The 17084-nt window shown below is 46.7% G+C and overlaps 1 protein-coding gene across 2 annotated transcripts in view; it reads left to right on the top strand.

The window, feature by feature from the left end:
* NUBP1 (NUBP iron-sulfur cluster assembly factor 1, cytosolic) overlaps positions 1-17084 on the top strand; it is a 267266-nt gene that overhangs the window by 247020 nt on the left and 3162 nt on the right. For both annotated transcript variants that reach the window (XM_078663098.1, XM_078663099.1), the window contains exon 10: positions 637-720. In XM_078663098.1, the coding sequence (XP_078519224.1) occupies positions 637-720 (84 nt within the window). The remainder of the gene's footprint in view (positions 1-636; positions 721-17084) is intronic.

Raw genomic sequence — 17084 nt, 5'->3', positions numbered from 1 at the left:
TCTGCGCTTCTGGCATGGAATGTCGTGTAAAGAACTGACATCAGCGCGCAGCGGCGGTGTCTACGTAGACTCCGCTACGTCATTCCGGCGATCGCGACACCAATGACGAACGTGGAGTCGAGCGACGCCGCCTACCGATGCGCAAGGGTACTGCTGAAGAAAAACTCTTCAGATCCAGTCTGACGCCTGGGGGTAATTCTATGGTGAGGAATCCATAACTAAAATATGTCTCTTACAGATAGTTACCGAAGGTAATTAACTTGTTCCTCGGTGCTATTTTGTTTCGTCATGCTCCTGGTGAGTCTGACTAATGTCATAGTTTTCAAAATAAATTCTCTCAATTATATTAATTTAAAATGTTTAAATCATGTGAAATTATATGTTATAAGCACAGTACGCAGTTTTTGGCATTAATGATGATTGAACCGAAGCAGATGGTAGTAAAAAACTTGATGTACTGTGTCTTGTTGCTCTAAATTCCATATCATGGGATTTTATCTAAATATGTTGTGACTATATAATTACCAATGATGCAAGCAGTTTCTAAAAATACAACACTTGTTATATTAAATTCATATTTGCCACTGAAATCGGTATTTTGTTTTTAATTACAACCTTTTGATATGTTTGATCAAGGAAAAAGTTGTGACAACGGAACGTCATTTTTGTCTGAAGTCCCCGATTCTCCTTCAACCACAGCGTACAGGAATATAATCCAGAGTGAGTACGAAATGTGTTACAAATAATATGCCACCCTGAACAATTTAACACTAACTCGTAGTAGTGTAAATTATTAACCAAGTGGAGCTGCTTATTAATTAGACAATTTAAAGCTAACCCCTAAGTAATGTAAAATATTAAACAGGTGGGGCTGCTTGGCAGTTCAACAATTTAAAAAGTTAACCACTTAGTTGTGTAAAACTTATTAACTAAGTGGGGCTGCTTGTTGATGAGACTTTAAAGCAAACTCCTTAGTAATGGAAAATAGTCAACAGGTGGAACCGCTTGGTGATTAGACAATTTAAAGCACATTTCTCAATAATGTAAATTATTAAACAAGTTGGGGCTGCTTTTTATGGGACAATTTAAAGTCAACCCATGAGTTATGTTAATTTTGAAACTGGTGAGGCAGTTTGTTGTCTACTAAATCCGCTGTATGTAATATTAATAAGCCAAGTGTCCACATTTTTAAAAGGAGAAAGCACCATCCTTGTTACATCTTAAAACTTGGCTTTTCAAGAACTAGTTGAGCTTCAGAGTCCTGCCATATGCTCCCTCAGCACCGGGACAATCTTTCTGAGTAGCTCTGCACTTTATTAAATCCTGTTCATTCTTTGTTATTTTTATTTTTTAAAGATCTATATTAAGAAATTTGCGCAACATGTTACAATGCATGCAGGTGGAAATCTTGCAATCAATTAAGATGATCACATCTGTTACACACATTGCAGGGACAACCATACATAAACAGCCCAGTATATTACATGGAGAAAAGCTACGTGAAACGAGGAAGGACTGGGAAACGCCAGGGAGAGAGCAAGAGCTGATGAAAATGGTAGCAAGGAATTAGTAGGGTGTGTGCACGGAGGGGCCACACATTATGAGCCATCTCTGGCGGCCGCCGCCAGCAGAGTGCTAGCAGACAGTGCGGGAGTGGCCGCAGAGGGCAAACCCCTCTGGCGCTGGAGGTAAGAAACGAGGGGACCCCATATGTCAATCAGTGGCTAGTTGCCAGCACCAGGTCCCAGAATTCTGACAGAAGTGTCTGACAATGCGCAGCGTCTTCGATCCAAGCGCTGAACCTGGGTGCTGATCTTCGTCCCCAGTGCATGGAGACCCTACGCCGCGCAAGAACGTGCAGCATGGCGGTCAGCTTGCGGGAGACATCTAGGCAGTATTTCACAAAGCTTAAGAGGCAGAGCAGTGGGTCTGGCGTGACAGTCGTGGAGGTAATATCAGTGATGGCGGCGCACACATCGCGCCAGTAGGCAGAGTTCTTTGGGCAGAGCCAGGCTAGGTGGGAAAAGTCGGGAGTGGAGCATCGTAAACCTCTGTCGCTGGGAATGAGGCCCATTTTGTGCAGCAGGACAGGAAAGCTGTATAATCTATGCAGGTATTTAAAATGTTTGAGGCACAGGCGGTAATTGGGGGACAGGCGTTTAGTCTGATTGCAACAGTACAGCCAAACCTCTTGAGAGAGATCGGTGCTCAAGTCCTCACTCCAGGCGGTGCGGGCGTGGTCAGCAGTAGTCGGGGACGCCGCCAGTGTGAGGGCGTAGATCCTGGTGACCAGCTTGCGGGGGGAGCTGGATGTGTAAACAAAGTAGAGGACAGCCATCAAAAGGGGGGCTGGGGAAACGAGGGGGGAATCTCCCTGCAGGATTCTCTGAGCTGGTAATACAGCAGCGTGTCCATGGGGCCTGACTCGGCAGCAAGAGTGAAGAAGGTATTATCAGGATAAAGGTCCGACACCGTGGTTAGACCAAGGCGGGTTGCGGCTTACCATTCCGGCAGTCCGCAGAGGGGGAATGCCGGGTTGTGTGCAATGGGTATGGCATTAGCGGAAAGCATACTAGAGCCAGAGAATCTCCTGAGCCTGTTCCAGGCCCAGTGCAAGGTTTCCACTGTGTTTATTTTACCGCGCAGGGGTTTTACAGTGGCAAAGAGAGCAGTAGAAGCAGCCAGGGGGCAGCGAGGTCAGCCTCCACTGCAACGTGAGGCTGAAAAGGCATTGGGTGCAATCAGAAGTGGAGGAAGCTGGCTTGGGCACTGAGTGCGTATAATTTAAAATCTGGGGTGCCCAGTCCACCTCGCGATAAGGGCAGTGTGAGAATGTTGTATGCGATTCTGGGCTGGCGCCCGGCCCAGTCAAGTGAGCGGAGTCTGCGAAAAAAGTGAGCCGTGAGAGGGATAGGGATGTTCAAGAATAAGTACAGAAACTTCGGAAGCACCACCATTTTGGCGATGGCAATGCGTTCTGCCAGGAAAGGGGCAAACGTCACCAGAGGTGAATCTTGGTCTCCGAACCAGTCCACTGCCTTGCCGAAATTGGTCTTCTAAAGTTCGTCCACATCCCTACTGAGCTAAATGCCCAGATATCTAGTGGGTCCCAACGCCCAAACAAAACGGTAGTCCAGAGTGAAGGGGACAGTGGCGTCCGTGAGGGGAAATAGAACTGACTTACTCCACTTGACCTGGATGCCGGAAAGATCCCCTAAGCGCACCACCTCGCGGACCAAGGGGCTGATATTCTCCGGTGGATGGCGCACGTAGAGTGTGGCGTCTTTCGCATACATGGAGACGACCAAGGCACAAGCCGCAAAGCCGAGACCCCTCTGGGTGTGGTGTTGCCAGAGCCTGGCAGCGAGGGGCTCCATAGCAATAGCGAAAAACATGGGTGAAAGTGGGCACCCCTTCCTTGTGCCCCTTGCGACGGGGATGGGCTCCGGGATTTGACCGTTGATCTGAAGGCGAGCAGTGGGGATAGTGTAAAGAAGCTGGACTTTGCACAGAAAAACCTGGCTAAAGCCTAAGCTAGGAAGAAGGTAAAAGAGGAATGGCCACTTGAGAGTATCAAAAGCTTTGGTGGCATCTAGAAGGGCAGCCACAGCCAGGAGAGCGCGTTAATTTGGTGGAGGACGTCGAAAAAAGCCCGGAGATAGTGCGAGGTGGCATGGCCAGGGATGAAGCCGGACTGGTCTTGGCGTGCTCTCAGGGGCATGAGAGGGAGTAGGCGGGAGGCTAGCAATTTGGCAAAGATCTAGTTATCGGTGTTGATGAGAGACAGAGGGCGATAGGAGTCATGGAGCTCTGGGGATTTGTCCAGTTTCAGGAGGAGCGTTAGTAGTGGCCTCGCGGAGCGAAGGAGGAAAATGGCCACACTCAAAAGAATTGTTGTACATAGCAGCAAGGCGAGGAACCAGGAGGGGCGCAAAATCCTTGTAAAATGATGCAGGCAGGCCGTTGGAGCCGGGAGCCTTGTCGCCTGGTAGGCCATTAATAGCAGCCAATATCTCCTCCTTGGAGAAAGGCTCGTCAAGGTACTCCCGGTGGCTGTTACCCAGCCAGAGAAGCTGAAGAGTATTGAAATATTGATCAAGGATGTTGCGTGGGGCGCAACTCCAGCGGTGTAGAGTTGAGAGTAAAAAGCGGTAAATCTGGCCACCACCTCCTTAGGAGAGGTTGTTCTATCAAGGCATCCATCTTGGAGCACGGCGATATAGGAAGTGGCATGAGGCTGCCGTAGGAGATTGGCAAGAGATTTGCCTGGGCGATCTCCCTCACCGAAGCGACGCCCCCTAGCCTCCCTGCCCACAAATGAGAGCTCCCTATTGGCCTCGTCATTAAAGTCAGTGAGTTTACCCCTAAACTGTGCCAGGGGGTCAGGCTAGGGTCCAAAAATAGCAAGGAATCCAGCGCTTTGATCTCCCCCTCCAAATTCATTCATTCATTCGTGGACCTTTGGAAGACCCGTCGTCAATATTGGATGTGCTCAACGGTTCTTTGAACCTGCAAATGTTTTCCTGCATGAAAATTGACATGTTACTTATTCTTACAATAAGTTCTCCTGAATTACCAAATGTAGTTTAAAAGTTAAAAAAAATCTGAAATTACTAGTTCGAGGCATGTGTGCTGCTTTGCATACTTCTGCCATCTAGTGTTCGGTCCGGATGTTTGCAAGTTGTTTTTCTTCGAAGACGTCTTTTCCAGTCACGAGGTAAGGTGACTTCTTCTTTCAGTGATAGTGCGCATGGGCATAGATTTCATTGTTAGATTGTTTTTTCCGCCATAGGTTTGGATGTGTATTGCTGCACTCTGGTTCGAAACCGTCCTTTGGGTTCCCCCTCAGTACGCAATTCACTGTACCCTCAACGGTATTGTTATCATATGCGTTTTCCTCTCTCTGCGTATTCGTCCGACTGGGAAAGTCTCTCATCTTCGGTCGAAAACATCGTGAGCGGCCTTTGGGCCTAGCTGCTTCGGTTCAGTCGTCTGCCGATGGAACGGACTCCGTTTCAATTATGTCCTCTGTGCCACTCCAAGTACCCTCGCACCGATCTACACCAAGTCTGCAACTTGTGTCTCTCACCGGAGAACAAAGAAGATTGCGAGGCTTGTTAGTCGTTCCGATCGAAAAAGACTCTTCGAGTTCGTCGGCCAGAAATTCAGCGCCAAAGCACTCAACATACTCCAGATATCTTCGGAGAAGAATCCGAACATGAAGAGACAGCTGTGGAAGAAGAGGAGGCCTTCTCGTTTGCAGAATCTGATTCCGACCTAGAGATCGAATTGTAGTCCGAAGACATTCCAGTGAGACAGGTGGTCATAAGTACTAAAACCCCCGTACTCCATAAACTATCTTCCACTAAACAGAAGGCTTTGGCACCACCTCTACCTTTCGGCCTTGGTCGGCACTGAGACAACGTTTTTGATGCCCCGCCCTCGGCCCAGCACCGAAACAAGTGATCAAGCCTTCCGGCTCAGGATCGAGCTGAGACAGATAGTCTTCAGACCCAAAACATTCCACTCTAAAAGACAAATCTGGTTTGGAGCCGAAATCCTTAGTTTCGAAACAAAAGTCTTCTTCGAAGCCAAAACCTTACGCTTCAAAACAAAAGTCCGCTTAGGAGCCGAAACCTACTGTTTCCAAGGACAATAAGGACAAGTCCGGTTCGGCACTCAAACTTTCGGTGCCTTCATCGAAAGAAGATATTTCAGATCCCCTGGAACTTATCTAAGACGTTATGAAGGACAGATTGGATCCAAAGCAGAAAAAGCTTTACATCAATCCAGACACTGGACATGCATTAGCCAAAACTTCTTCCAAGAGGAAAGTCAGTTTAGGTGACACTGGCTACAAGATCCCCCTTAAGAAGAAGAAAAACACTGCTACAAGTCCTATCCATCCTACTTTGCCATCCCTTCCACCACTTTCACCATCTTCATCTTTACCAATACTGCCAGATCCATTCACATAACACCACAGGGATCTCCTCACACACAGACCGATTTATGAGATGGGAATGATGAGGATGACGATGACAATGTTACTTTACGTACAGACCCCTGGGATGTTTATAATATTGATCCAACCATGGATAATGATCCAGTCCTATACCCTGCCAACCCTTCACCTCCAGACGATAATGTATCTTATCTGGAGCTAATTTCCAGAGCAGCAGCATACCATGGGGTTACACTGCATAAATAGACCCTAGATGACGATTTTTTATTTGAGGCACCAGGAGCTTCACACAGAGTTAGTCAGAGTCTCCCTGTCTTAAACGGCATGATGAGACCTGCAGATGCCCTTTTTAAGGACCCTGTTCGTGCCTACATTTTAACACCTAGGGTTGATAAAAAATATAAACCATCACCCTCTGATCCGATTTTTATTAAAGAACAGCTCCCTCTAGATTCACTGGTAGTTTCTAACGCTCGTACAAAAGCGAACTCAGACATCTGGAGATGCACCTCCCCCAGATAAAGAATCTAAACTTATTGACGCATCTGGTAAAAGGGTAGCTGCACAAGCTGTTTATCACTGGTGCATTGCCGACATGCAAGGCCTATTAGCTAGATATGACAGGGCACACCGGGATGTCTACTTCAGTACCTCCCAGAAGAGCATAAGAAAAAGGCACAAGAAAGGAAGTTAATTTCTAACTCTTCTATTAGATGTGCTCTTGATGCTGCTGACACTGCACCGAGAAAAGTTAACACCAGCATTCTCTTACGTCGGCATGCCTGGTTTAACATTTCTGATGGATACATCTGCCCGTGGATTCCTCACCTTTTGAATACCCCCTGCGCCAGCATTCCGCTGGAAATTTTCTTTCCTAGCTCTACCACGTCGACGAGGACGTCACAATAGGTAGGCTCCGCTCGCGACACCATATGATTTCATCGGAGCCATAAAAGGACCTTGTCGGCGTGCTGATGTCAGTTCCTTTTTTTCCACCCCGTCGACGCTTAACGGTTTTCCTAGGGGCTCTCCATTTTCAAAGAAGAAAACTTTGTGTCTCTTAATTGTTTCTGATGGCTACTTCCAGGAAGACTGTATTTAAACCCTGCAGAGAGTGTGGGAGGCATATGTCGATTACGGACCCGCATGATGATTGCCTCTGGTGCTGATCTTCGGACCAGGATGTCGAAGAGTGTCGAAGCTGCAGGAAAATGAATCCCAAGGCTATCAAGGAGTGTGAAGCCAAGCTTTTCATGGCCAAAGCCAAACAGGAGAAGAGAGGGCGAAGTCTTCATCATCCCATACATCGAAGTCAAAGAAACATAAGAAGACTAAGAGAAGACATGGCTCTCGACACCGTTCTTCGAAAGCAAGGGCGTCGAGGTCGTCGACTCCGGCTGAGCGGCCTCGAAGGAAGGACTTAGTTTCTATATCACCTTCTCTTTGGGTGACGTCGGTTCCATCTCCGGTTCCAGAGTCGCCGGCTTCGAAGGGCTCTTCGCTGCATGAAGACTCACCGGCTCCAGCGATGTCTCTGGCGCCGAAGAGTCTTCTCCAGGTCGGGTGGCTTCACCAGTGTGGGCGCCGTCCCCGGCTCCGCAGCCTCCGATTTGACCCCAGATGGTTACTCTTCAGGAAGGTACTGCTCCATATCCTGCTTTTCCTGCTCCTGGGTCAGATTCTTTGCATTTTCTTAATGCGATGTTTGTCAGGGCCTCTGCTCCATCCGGTGCGCCTTCGGGCCGCGTGGGTCCTATGGCATTTAACCTGGGTGTTCCTTAATTCTATCCTCAAGCACCCTTTATGCCTTTCTTGCCGTCAACTCCGGCTTGGCATTTCCCGGTGCCGAGGTCCTCCACTCCGGCTCCTCGGACTCCTTCGGCTGCTAAGTCGGCGCCGCCTCAAGTTAGATCGACATCGAAGTTCGAAGCTGAGGCTCCTCAATCGACGCCGTTCATGTCTTCACTGGTGCCGCGTGTGGCTCCGCCGACGCCGATTCCAAAACAACGCTCTAGGAGAGAGGCTCAGAGGCTTCTTGAAGAGGAGGAATATGCACAAAATCAGGAGTAAAGGAGAGATTGTTGACTCTGGATGAGTTTGAAGGCCTTCATGAGGCTAGTGGCCTTGATACTTCTCCTGAGTATAATCTTCCATCTGCAAATGCAGGGGTTGTACAAGACATTGCTCCTTATCATGTGGTCATTAGAAGGGCGGCTGATTTACTTGGTCTTCAGCTTCCCTCAGCTGAGGTGAAATCTAATATTCTAACAGAAGTTCTTAATACATCTTCTTCAACGTCTGAACCGTTACTTCCCTTTACGGATGCTTTCACAGAACCAATCCTGGAGGTGTGGCAGAAGCCTTTATCTGCTCCTGCGGTTTCTCATTCCATCTCGAGAAGGTACAGACCCGCTCCTGGCGATCCGGCCTTTTTATCATCACATCCTACGCCAGAACGTTTGGTTGTCCAGGCTTCTTGTTCGTAGCAATCTTCTGGTTCTTTCACTACCATTCTTGGTGATAGGAATTCTAAAAAGATGGAGCAAGCGGCAAAGAAGGTGTTCTCTTCTGCGAGTATGGCTCTTAAATCCACTAATGCAACTTACCTTCTTGGGAGGTATATCCATGCTTTGATGGACTCCGTCAGGCAGCTAGCTCCGAAGTTGCCTGAGTAGGATCGGGCTAATTTCTTAGATGTCCTTTCTGATTCGCAGGCTGCGGCACGTTAGGTGATTCAGTCGGGTAAGGACACTGCTGACTCTGTAGCTCTTGTGATGGGGTCTTCTGTGGCTGCAAGGAGACAGGCATGGCTTTGATCATCTGGGTTCTCATCTGATGTTCAGGCGACTTTGCTGGATTTGCCCTTTGATGGGTCAAAACTCTTTGGTCCAGTCTAGAGGATACAGCTACAAGCAGTATCGTGGATTTGAGAGATCTACTTCCTTTCGTGGCCGCCAGCAATCTCAACAGAGCCAGAAACAGCAGAATCCCTTGTACAAGTCATACAGAGGGAAGAATAAAAGAGACCTCAGGGGTGTTCTCCTCAACAATCCTCCCACTCTTCCTCTACTTCCCCCTCCCGCCACCGTTGGTACATCAGGAAAGCAGTTCTTGATCCCACATCTTAGAGCATGTTGGTCCGGTTGGAGGTCGGGTGTCCCGCTTTCTACAAGATTGGAGACTGATCACGTCCGATCATTGGGTCTTGAATCTTGTAGACAATGGGTACGCCCTTCCCTTTTTGGAGTTTCCTCCTCCTTACCCTCCTCGCCAAGGTTGGTGCTCAGAGGACCACTTAATGCTTTTACAGCAGGAGGTTCTTACCTTGCTACAGAAAGGTGTGATAGAGGTGGTTCCGGAGCAGGAAAGGGGTCAGGGTTGCTACTCCCGGTATTTCATGATCCCCAAAAAGGATGGTCGCTTAAGACCGATCTTGGACCTCAGGATTTTGAACCTTTACCTCAGACGGGAGAAGTTCAAAATGTTGACCTTGGCTCAGGTTCTTCTTGCGCTGCAACAGGAAGACTGGGTGGTGTCCATCGATCTACAGGATGGGTATTTTCATCTCCCCATCCTGAAGTCGCATCGGATGTGTCTCCGGTTTACGGTATAGTCGCAACATTATCAGTTTGCGGTTCTTCCGTTCAGTCTTACTTCCGCACCTTGAGGCTTTACAAAGGTGATGGCGATAGTAGCAGCTCATCTCAGAAGGTTGGGGTTCCTGTTTTCCCCTACCTGGACAACTGGCTGCTCAAAGCGGAGTCTCCAGAGTTGGTTTTGCGCCACTTGCAGGTAACAGCTCATCTGTTGTTCAAATTGTATTTCTCGATAAATGTACCCAAATCTCACCTGGTGCCATCTCAGCACAGCCTGTTCATAGGGGCAATACTGGACACTTCTGTGTGTTGAGCTTTCCCTCCTCCGCAGAGGATTCTCGACATTCAGGAAATTATTCCTTTATTTCACGATGGAGCGTTTGTTCCAGTCCCGAAGGTTCTTCGCCTGCTTTGTCTGTTTGCTTCCTGCATTCTGTTGGTCACCCATGCACACTGGCACATGAGGGCACTCCAGTGGTGCCTCCGCAGGCAACGGAGATCTCAGGGAGTCAATCAGAATCTCCAGAGAAGCTGCAGCGGAGCGGTCTTGGTGGAGTGTGCAGGGCAATCTGTCTCAAGGAAAGCCCTTTCAGTCTCCTCCACCGGTGGCCACAGTAATCCCGGATGCCTCCACTCGAGGGTGGGGTGCTCATCTGGAGGTCAAAGTTCTTTGGTCTCCAGAGTAAAGTAAAGGAATAGCAGGCGATTCGTTTGGCACTGAAGACTTTCCTCCCTTCACTTGGCGGGCAGTCGGTTCAGGTCCTGACGGACAACACTACCGCGATGTGGTATATCAACAAACAGGGAGGTGCAGGGTCGTTTCGTCTCTGTCGAGGCTTTGCGGCTCTGGTCCTGGGTTCAGAACCATCGTATTTGTGTGTTTGCATATCATCTGGCCGTTGTGCTGAATGTACGTGTGGACAGTCTCAGTCTGCGTTACTCGGCCGATCACGAATGGCAGCTTCATCCGGAGGTGGTCCATCACATCTTTCAGATGTGGGGGTCTCCTCGGTTGGACCGGTTTGCCACTCACGGGAATGCGCACTGCCCGTTGCAGTCTCCTGTTTCCGATGCAGGGAGCGCTGGGGGACGCGTTTCAATTGGATTGGAGCTCGCAACTCCTTTACACATTTCCTCCCATACCCTTGATTCCTGAGGAAGATTCGCCAAGACCGGGGCCAAGTTATATTGATCGCCCCGGATTGGCCAAGAAGGGTGTGCTACACAGATCTACTTCACCTTTCATCGCACCCTCCGCTCCGTCTCCCTCTCAGGGCAGATCTCCTCTTGCAGGGGCAGGTTTTACACCCCCCACCTCCAGAGCCTGCACCTTCATGCCTGGATATTGAATGGGGCAACCTGAGTTCTTTCTCTCTCCCACCGGATATAGTGATGTTTTTTTTATCGTCCAGGTTACACTCCACTAAGTCTGTTTACTCTTCCAGATGGTCCAGATTTGTTAAGTGGTGCGGAGAGAGAGACATTGACCCTTCGAAGGCCCGTTTGTCTAATATTCTGGAGTTTTCACTTTCTTTGGCACAGCAAGGTTGTGCTGTAGCCACTGTTAAGGGCTATTTGTCGGCTTTTCTATGTTTGCCGGACCAGCCGTCTTTATTTAAGTCCCCCATTGTCATGAGGTTCATTAAGGGCCTTACAAATAAGTTCCCTCCCACACCTTTTATTATGCCTCAGTGGGATTTGAATCTTGTTCTTTTTAATGAGTTCTCCGTTTGAGCCTCTTCATACTTGCCTGTTGAGGCTTCTTTCTTTTAAAACGGTTTTCTTGATTGCTATTACCTCGGCTAGGAGGGTAAGTGAGCTTCAAGCTCTTAGTTCGAAACCTCCTTTCCTGACCATTCATGCGAATAAGTTGGTTCTAAGGACCAGGGCTGCTTTCCTTCCCAAGGTGGTTACCCCTTTTCATATAGGACAGTCCATTACTTTACCCATCTTCTATCCGCCCCCTCACCTTTCCAAGGAGGAGGAGAGACTGCATTGTTTAGACCCTAAGAGCTGTCCGCTTTTATTTGGATCGGACAAGAGATCTGAGGCTGGACGATCAGCTCTTTGTGGGCTATGTTGGGAAGATGAAAGGCAAGGCTGTGCACAAAAGGTCTCTTTCCAGGTGGATTATCTTGTGCATCAAGACTTGCTATGCTCTGGCCAAGAAGGACCCTCCTGAAGGTATCAAAGCTCATTCCACCAGAGCTAAGTCTACTTCTTCTGATTTGGCTAGATGTGTTCCTGTTTCTTGATATCTGTAAAGCAGCAACTTGGGACTCCCTCCATACCTTTGCAAAGCATTACTGCTTGGATTCTGAGGTTAGGAGGGATGGCCATTGTGCTCCTTCTGTTTTGCAAGATTGGTAGGTCTAGTAAGGTGGACACCCTCCTCCAGGAGAGGTACGGCTTTGGGAGTCTATTCAAAAGGTGAGGATTCCTCACAGTCCCGCCCGCCTCCCCGTTGTCCACCTGTTCCTACCCAAAAATATTTTATTTTAATCATGTTTATATTTTAATAATGAGTAATGCTTTTTCACTTGCTATTACTCTATGCGTTTGTTGATTATGCTTTTGTGATTTTATGTATGTATATATATTTGATATGCTATGTATATATTTGAAAATGTGTCGGTCCGCCCGTTTGCCTCATTGGCACGGAAAAAATGAGTGGAATTGACGTCAGCACGACGAAGAGGTCCTTTTATGGCTCCGATGACGTCATACGGTGTCGCAAGCGGACCCTACCTATTGTGACGTCCTCGTCGACGTGGGAGAGTCAGGAAAGAAAATTTCCCGCGGAATGCTGGCGCAGGGGTTTTTCAAAAGGTGAGGAATCCACAGGCAGATACTGTATCCACCAGAAAAGCGTTACCGAAGGTAAGTAACTTGTTCTTCTGGCTTTAAACCAGAAGTCCAACAGTCTATTTTAAACACTCCTTTTAACAAACAACATCTTTTCGGACCTCAGGTTGATGAGGCTTTAGAAAAGATGAAAAAAGACTCAGACGTGGCAAAATCCATGGGAGCACTTCAAACTCATTCAAGCAGAGGCTCCTTTTGTTGCTCATTCTATAGAGCAGGGTCTAAAAGTACATCCACAGATCCTTACACTTCCTTGTACAAGCCCAACACGTAACCCTCTTCTGGTAGAGGCTTCTTTAGAGGAGGGTAAAGAGGAAACCATTTAAAGGTATATGTAAGGGCACGCCAACGCGTAACTCCCCTTCCCCCAATAAGCAGTGACAGCCCTACGCTTCCCCCGATCATCTAACACGTATCGGGGAAGGCTTCAACAATTTCTCCCCATTTTGCAATCTATAACATCAGACAAATGGGGCGGAACTATGGGGATATTGTCGACCAAAAGGTCTGGTTAGGGTCGAACACACATTTATGAGAGTTGTTTGCCCTACCCGTTAGTACCCCACTGGACCCACTCAGACTTGATCTTGGATTGTTCCCAGTGGAAGAGGAGGTTGCCCTGAGACCTTTAACTTATTGGAGAAGACTCTGGTCTGTCCAAGAACTCGCCCCGTACCGTGCAGAGTTCAAGGAGGTTTGGGTGTCTTTGAGGTAAAAAAAAAAAAAGTCCCCTGGCTTTCACATATCAAGGATCTCTGCGTACGGCTTGGTGTTTCTGGACTATGGGAATCTCCAGAGTCAGTTTCCTTGACTATAGCCAGATCTGACCTGGTAAGAAGGTTTAGGTCTAATAACTTGCTGACCTTGCATGCTAGTACGGCTGTAGGGAGACGGACTAGTGAATTCCTTAATGCAAAAACAGATTACAAGAAGGAGGAATTCCTCGACAAGATCTGTCCGGCCCAAGCTAGAAAGCTGTATCTACAACTAAGAATGGGCAGCTTGCCATTAAGGTCAATGACATGTAAATGGGATGTAAACAAATGCACCAAGTGCCCAGCGTGTGAATATCCACTAGAAAATGAAAGTCATGTATTTTTCTTTTGTCCAGCATATGTGCTGTCTCGAAAGAGATGGATTAAACCCATCTGCAGGAATTTGGGGTTTCGAGAATGTGAACACGCGCTTAGAGTACTAAAATATGACACCCACCTACCAGTTGTCTTTGCTGTTTCCCGTTTTCTAAATAGTACGTGGATTAAGCGCAGAACTTTCTTAACGACTTAACTCTAGATTCTTTTTTTTTTTTTTTTTTTTGCAACAGTCATTTTGAATCGCTTGATAACTATTCTGAAAGTTTAATTCTTACTTTTTAACCATGAATATTCTTATTGTATTTATGTGTATATATATATATATATGAAATGTGTTTTTAACTTATTTAAAAATTGATTTTTTATCGTTCACTTTGTTCTTACTACGTACTTTTATGACTCTCTGTGGTCGAAATAAAGTTATCAATGAAACAAATGGGTGTTAGACATTAGCCAACATGGTTATTGCCTGGAGCTCACCAGCAAGCCTGCCAACATTCAACCTCACACTCACAAATGCTCGTCAGAGCACCTGCAGCCCCTCAAACAAGGGGTAAAAGCTCTTAACAAAAGAAGCTGTAGACCCAGTTCCATTACAGTACCAAGGGTCAGGGGTCTACTCTCTGTTCTTTCTAATCCCCAAGAAGAATCGCTCCTTAAGAGCAATATTGGATCTAAGGACATTAAATCTGTACATACTTTCAGAACATTTCCACATGTCACCCTTCAACAGTTCCTTCCACCGCTACAGCAAGGCGATTTTATGTCCTTACTAGACTTAAAAGATGTGTACTTTCATATTCTTGTTCACCCTGCTCACCGCAAAAACCTCAGATGTGTGATAGCTGGCAAACACTATCAATTTAACTACTGCTCCCAGAGTATTCTCAAAATGTCTGGCAGTAATGGTGGTACACCTCAGAAGACAACACATTCATGTCTTCCCATATCCAGATGACTGGTTCATCAAGGCCAGCACACACCAAAAGTGTCTACACCACACTCAGACTACATTAGAACTACTCTAACAATTGGGTTTCATAGTCAATGCTCAAAAGTCTCACCTTCACCCTTCACAAATGCAGTCTTATCGGGTGAGCAACTCTAAATTCTTTCACAGCGCTAGCCTCTCCCAAAGTAGCCAGCATTCAAATTATTCAATCTCTGCTAATACAGTTTCAGGCCAATCAATACTTAGCAGTCAGAATGTTTATGCAACTGCTTGGGATTATGGCATAATGCATCAAGATAGTGACTCAAGCAAAATTGCACATGCGTACCCTACAGGGGTGCTTAGCACGTAAGTGATATCAGTCTCAGGGTCAATTAACAAATCTAGTGTTGGTAGACAGCCCGCACCCATCGTTCTCTGCAGTGGTGGAACACACCAAACTTATCAAAAGGGCGGCCCTTAATTGACACTGTTCCACAGATCCAGCTAACAGCAGACGCATCCCTCACAGGTTGGGGTGCCCATCTTCACAAGTTGACAATTCAAGGTATATGGAACAACATACAACAAAGCTCTGCATATCAACCTTCTAGAGCTTCTAGCTGTATATCTAGCACTGAAACTTTTCAGTCTCACCTCATAGGGAAAGATGTCCTAGTCTGCACCGACATGACAGCAATGTACTATGTACAAAAACTGGGGGGGGGGGGGCACATTTTCTGCAACGGTCACGATTGTCTCAAACAATTTGGCGTTGGGCAATTCATCACAGTAAATGTATCTATATCAACACAAAGGGATTCCGCACACAACAATAAAATCTTTTGAGATTGAATGGAGGACAGTCTTTATATGCACATAGAACAACTTCCAATTCAACGTTGTTTCTTTTTTCTAAAATAGTTCTTTATTGGGCGGTGTTTCATATAGAAACAAATCAGGTAGATACCACGCTTTTTATTGTGTCCTCCAGTATCCGTACCTACCGCCTTGAATCATAAAGCCTGAAGTAACCTTCGTTCATTACACAGTGGATCCAATGCGTATATCGTTTCTCAGACTTTTTAGTTTGAGGTGGATTTTAAAGCCATGTGTTATGTTGAAAAGTAAGGGTGAGATGCAGAGAATCTGGTGTACCCCAAATGGCACAGTTGTCTTTGAGGATCTGGTTTCTCTGTTAATGGAAGTGTGGCTAATTGGCATAACATTGCTTGAAAATCCAATGTATTATTGTAGTGTAGTTCCTATTATCCCAATAGGCTCTGCGCATTGGAATAATACCTTCAATAGTATAGGCCTAGACCAGACGTTAACTAGGTCTTCTATTGTCGATATTAGACTTAAAGTTTTGGGTTTGCCAGCTAGCTCAGAGTTCACTAGAAACTTTCTCGAATAGGCAAGGAGGAGTTGAACCTCCATGGATAGACAAGAAGGGATTTAGTTTCTGACAACCATAGAACATGACAACTTTGCTCTCCCCTAATCAAGAGTGTATCTCTAGAGTCGTGTGAAAACAAAAGACGACTTATTTTACTCAGTCAGTACGTGCATTCTTAGTCTCACCAGATTGTAGAGAAAAGGAAGAGACGGGCGTGTTCAATAAAAGATGTTATTTATTGATCAGTCTCTTTTCTCATACAAGAGAAATGGATCGATATTATTGCAATACTTATGGTTAAGTAAAGTGCATACATTAAAAGCAGAAGTATAAAATAATACTGTAAAAACATTGATATGGTTTCTAAGCCATATGATGGTTTAAAATGGATAAAATAGATACATACACATATACATTTGACTAATCGTACTCAACTGGTGTTTCTAACTACGCCTACCCCAGATGTACCCGACCTAAGCCTAATACGTGGGCGGGAGTAGAAAGTAGCAGTTTAAGTTAAGTTTGTTTTGCCAAGTGACTGACTCAAGAATTCTCTGTGAGGGGTTATTCAGTTCTGTACCTGGAGTCTAGGATGAATGAGGGATGGTATCTCTCGTCTCTGGTCTCGATATTCCAGGCTGCCTGCGAGGGCTACCCGGAAGCGCCGGAGCTGGATTTCTCGGCAGGAGAAAGCAGCGTCTCGTTCTCAGCGCGTCAGGAAGGCGGGGCTGCGCCAGCGGGGTCTGCTCTGCTTCGGCAAGTCTGGCTGCTCCGATCTCGTCACCACCGCGTGTGTTTGCATAGGGCAATATCGGTAATATTTATACCTTTAAGGTGCCGAGATTGACGCATGGATGGACATAGATACGTCAATAAGGATGTCATACGACCTGGTCGTTAGCACATTCTTTTGCTGAAGTTCTCGGTGAAATCAAAACAATGGCCGCAGGGTTTTTCCCAGGTCTGTCATAGGTTTGATTTGTTTTGAGAACTCCGTATGCCTTATCAGGGGCTGGAGGAATATCGCTTGTCTAATTAGATGGCAAGCGTTATGACCTAATCAGATAACACGTTCCTGTGCCGTAGTGTGGCTTAATCAGATAACGGTTCCTGCATCATGGGGGCTTTCTGCATCACGGGATGGCTGCTAGTTAACTTGTTAACCAGAATAGGGTCAGGAATAGGGGGATCGATACAGAACCTATAGGAATACATCACATTATCAGCTTTTTGA

The sequence above is a fragment of the Lissotriton helveticus genome, chromosome 10 (assembly GCF_964261635.1).
Source record: "Lissotriton helveticus chromosome 10, aLisHel1.1, whole genome shotgun sequence".
NCBI classification, from domain to species: domain Eukaryota; kingdom Metazoa; phylum Chordata; class Amphibia; order Caudata; family Salamandridae; genus Lissotriton; species Lissotriton helveticus.
Note: the sequence above shows the minus strand (reverse complement) of the source record. Positions and strands in the feature narration are given on the sequence as shown.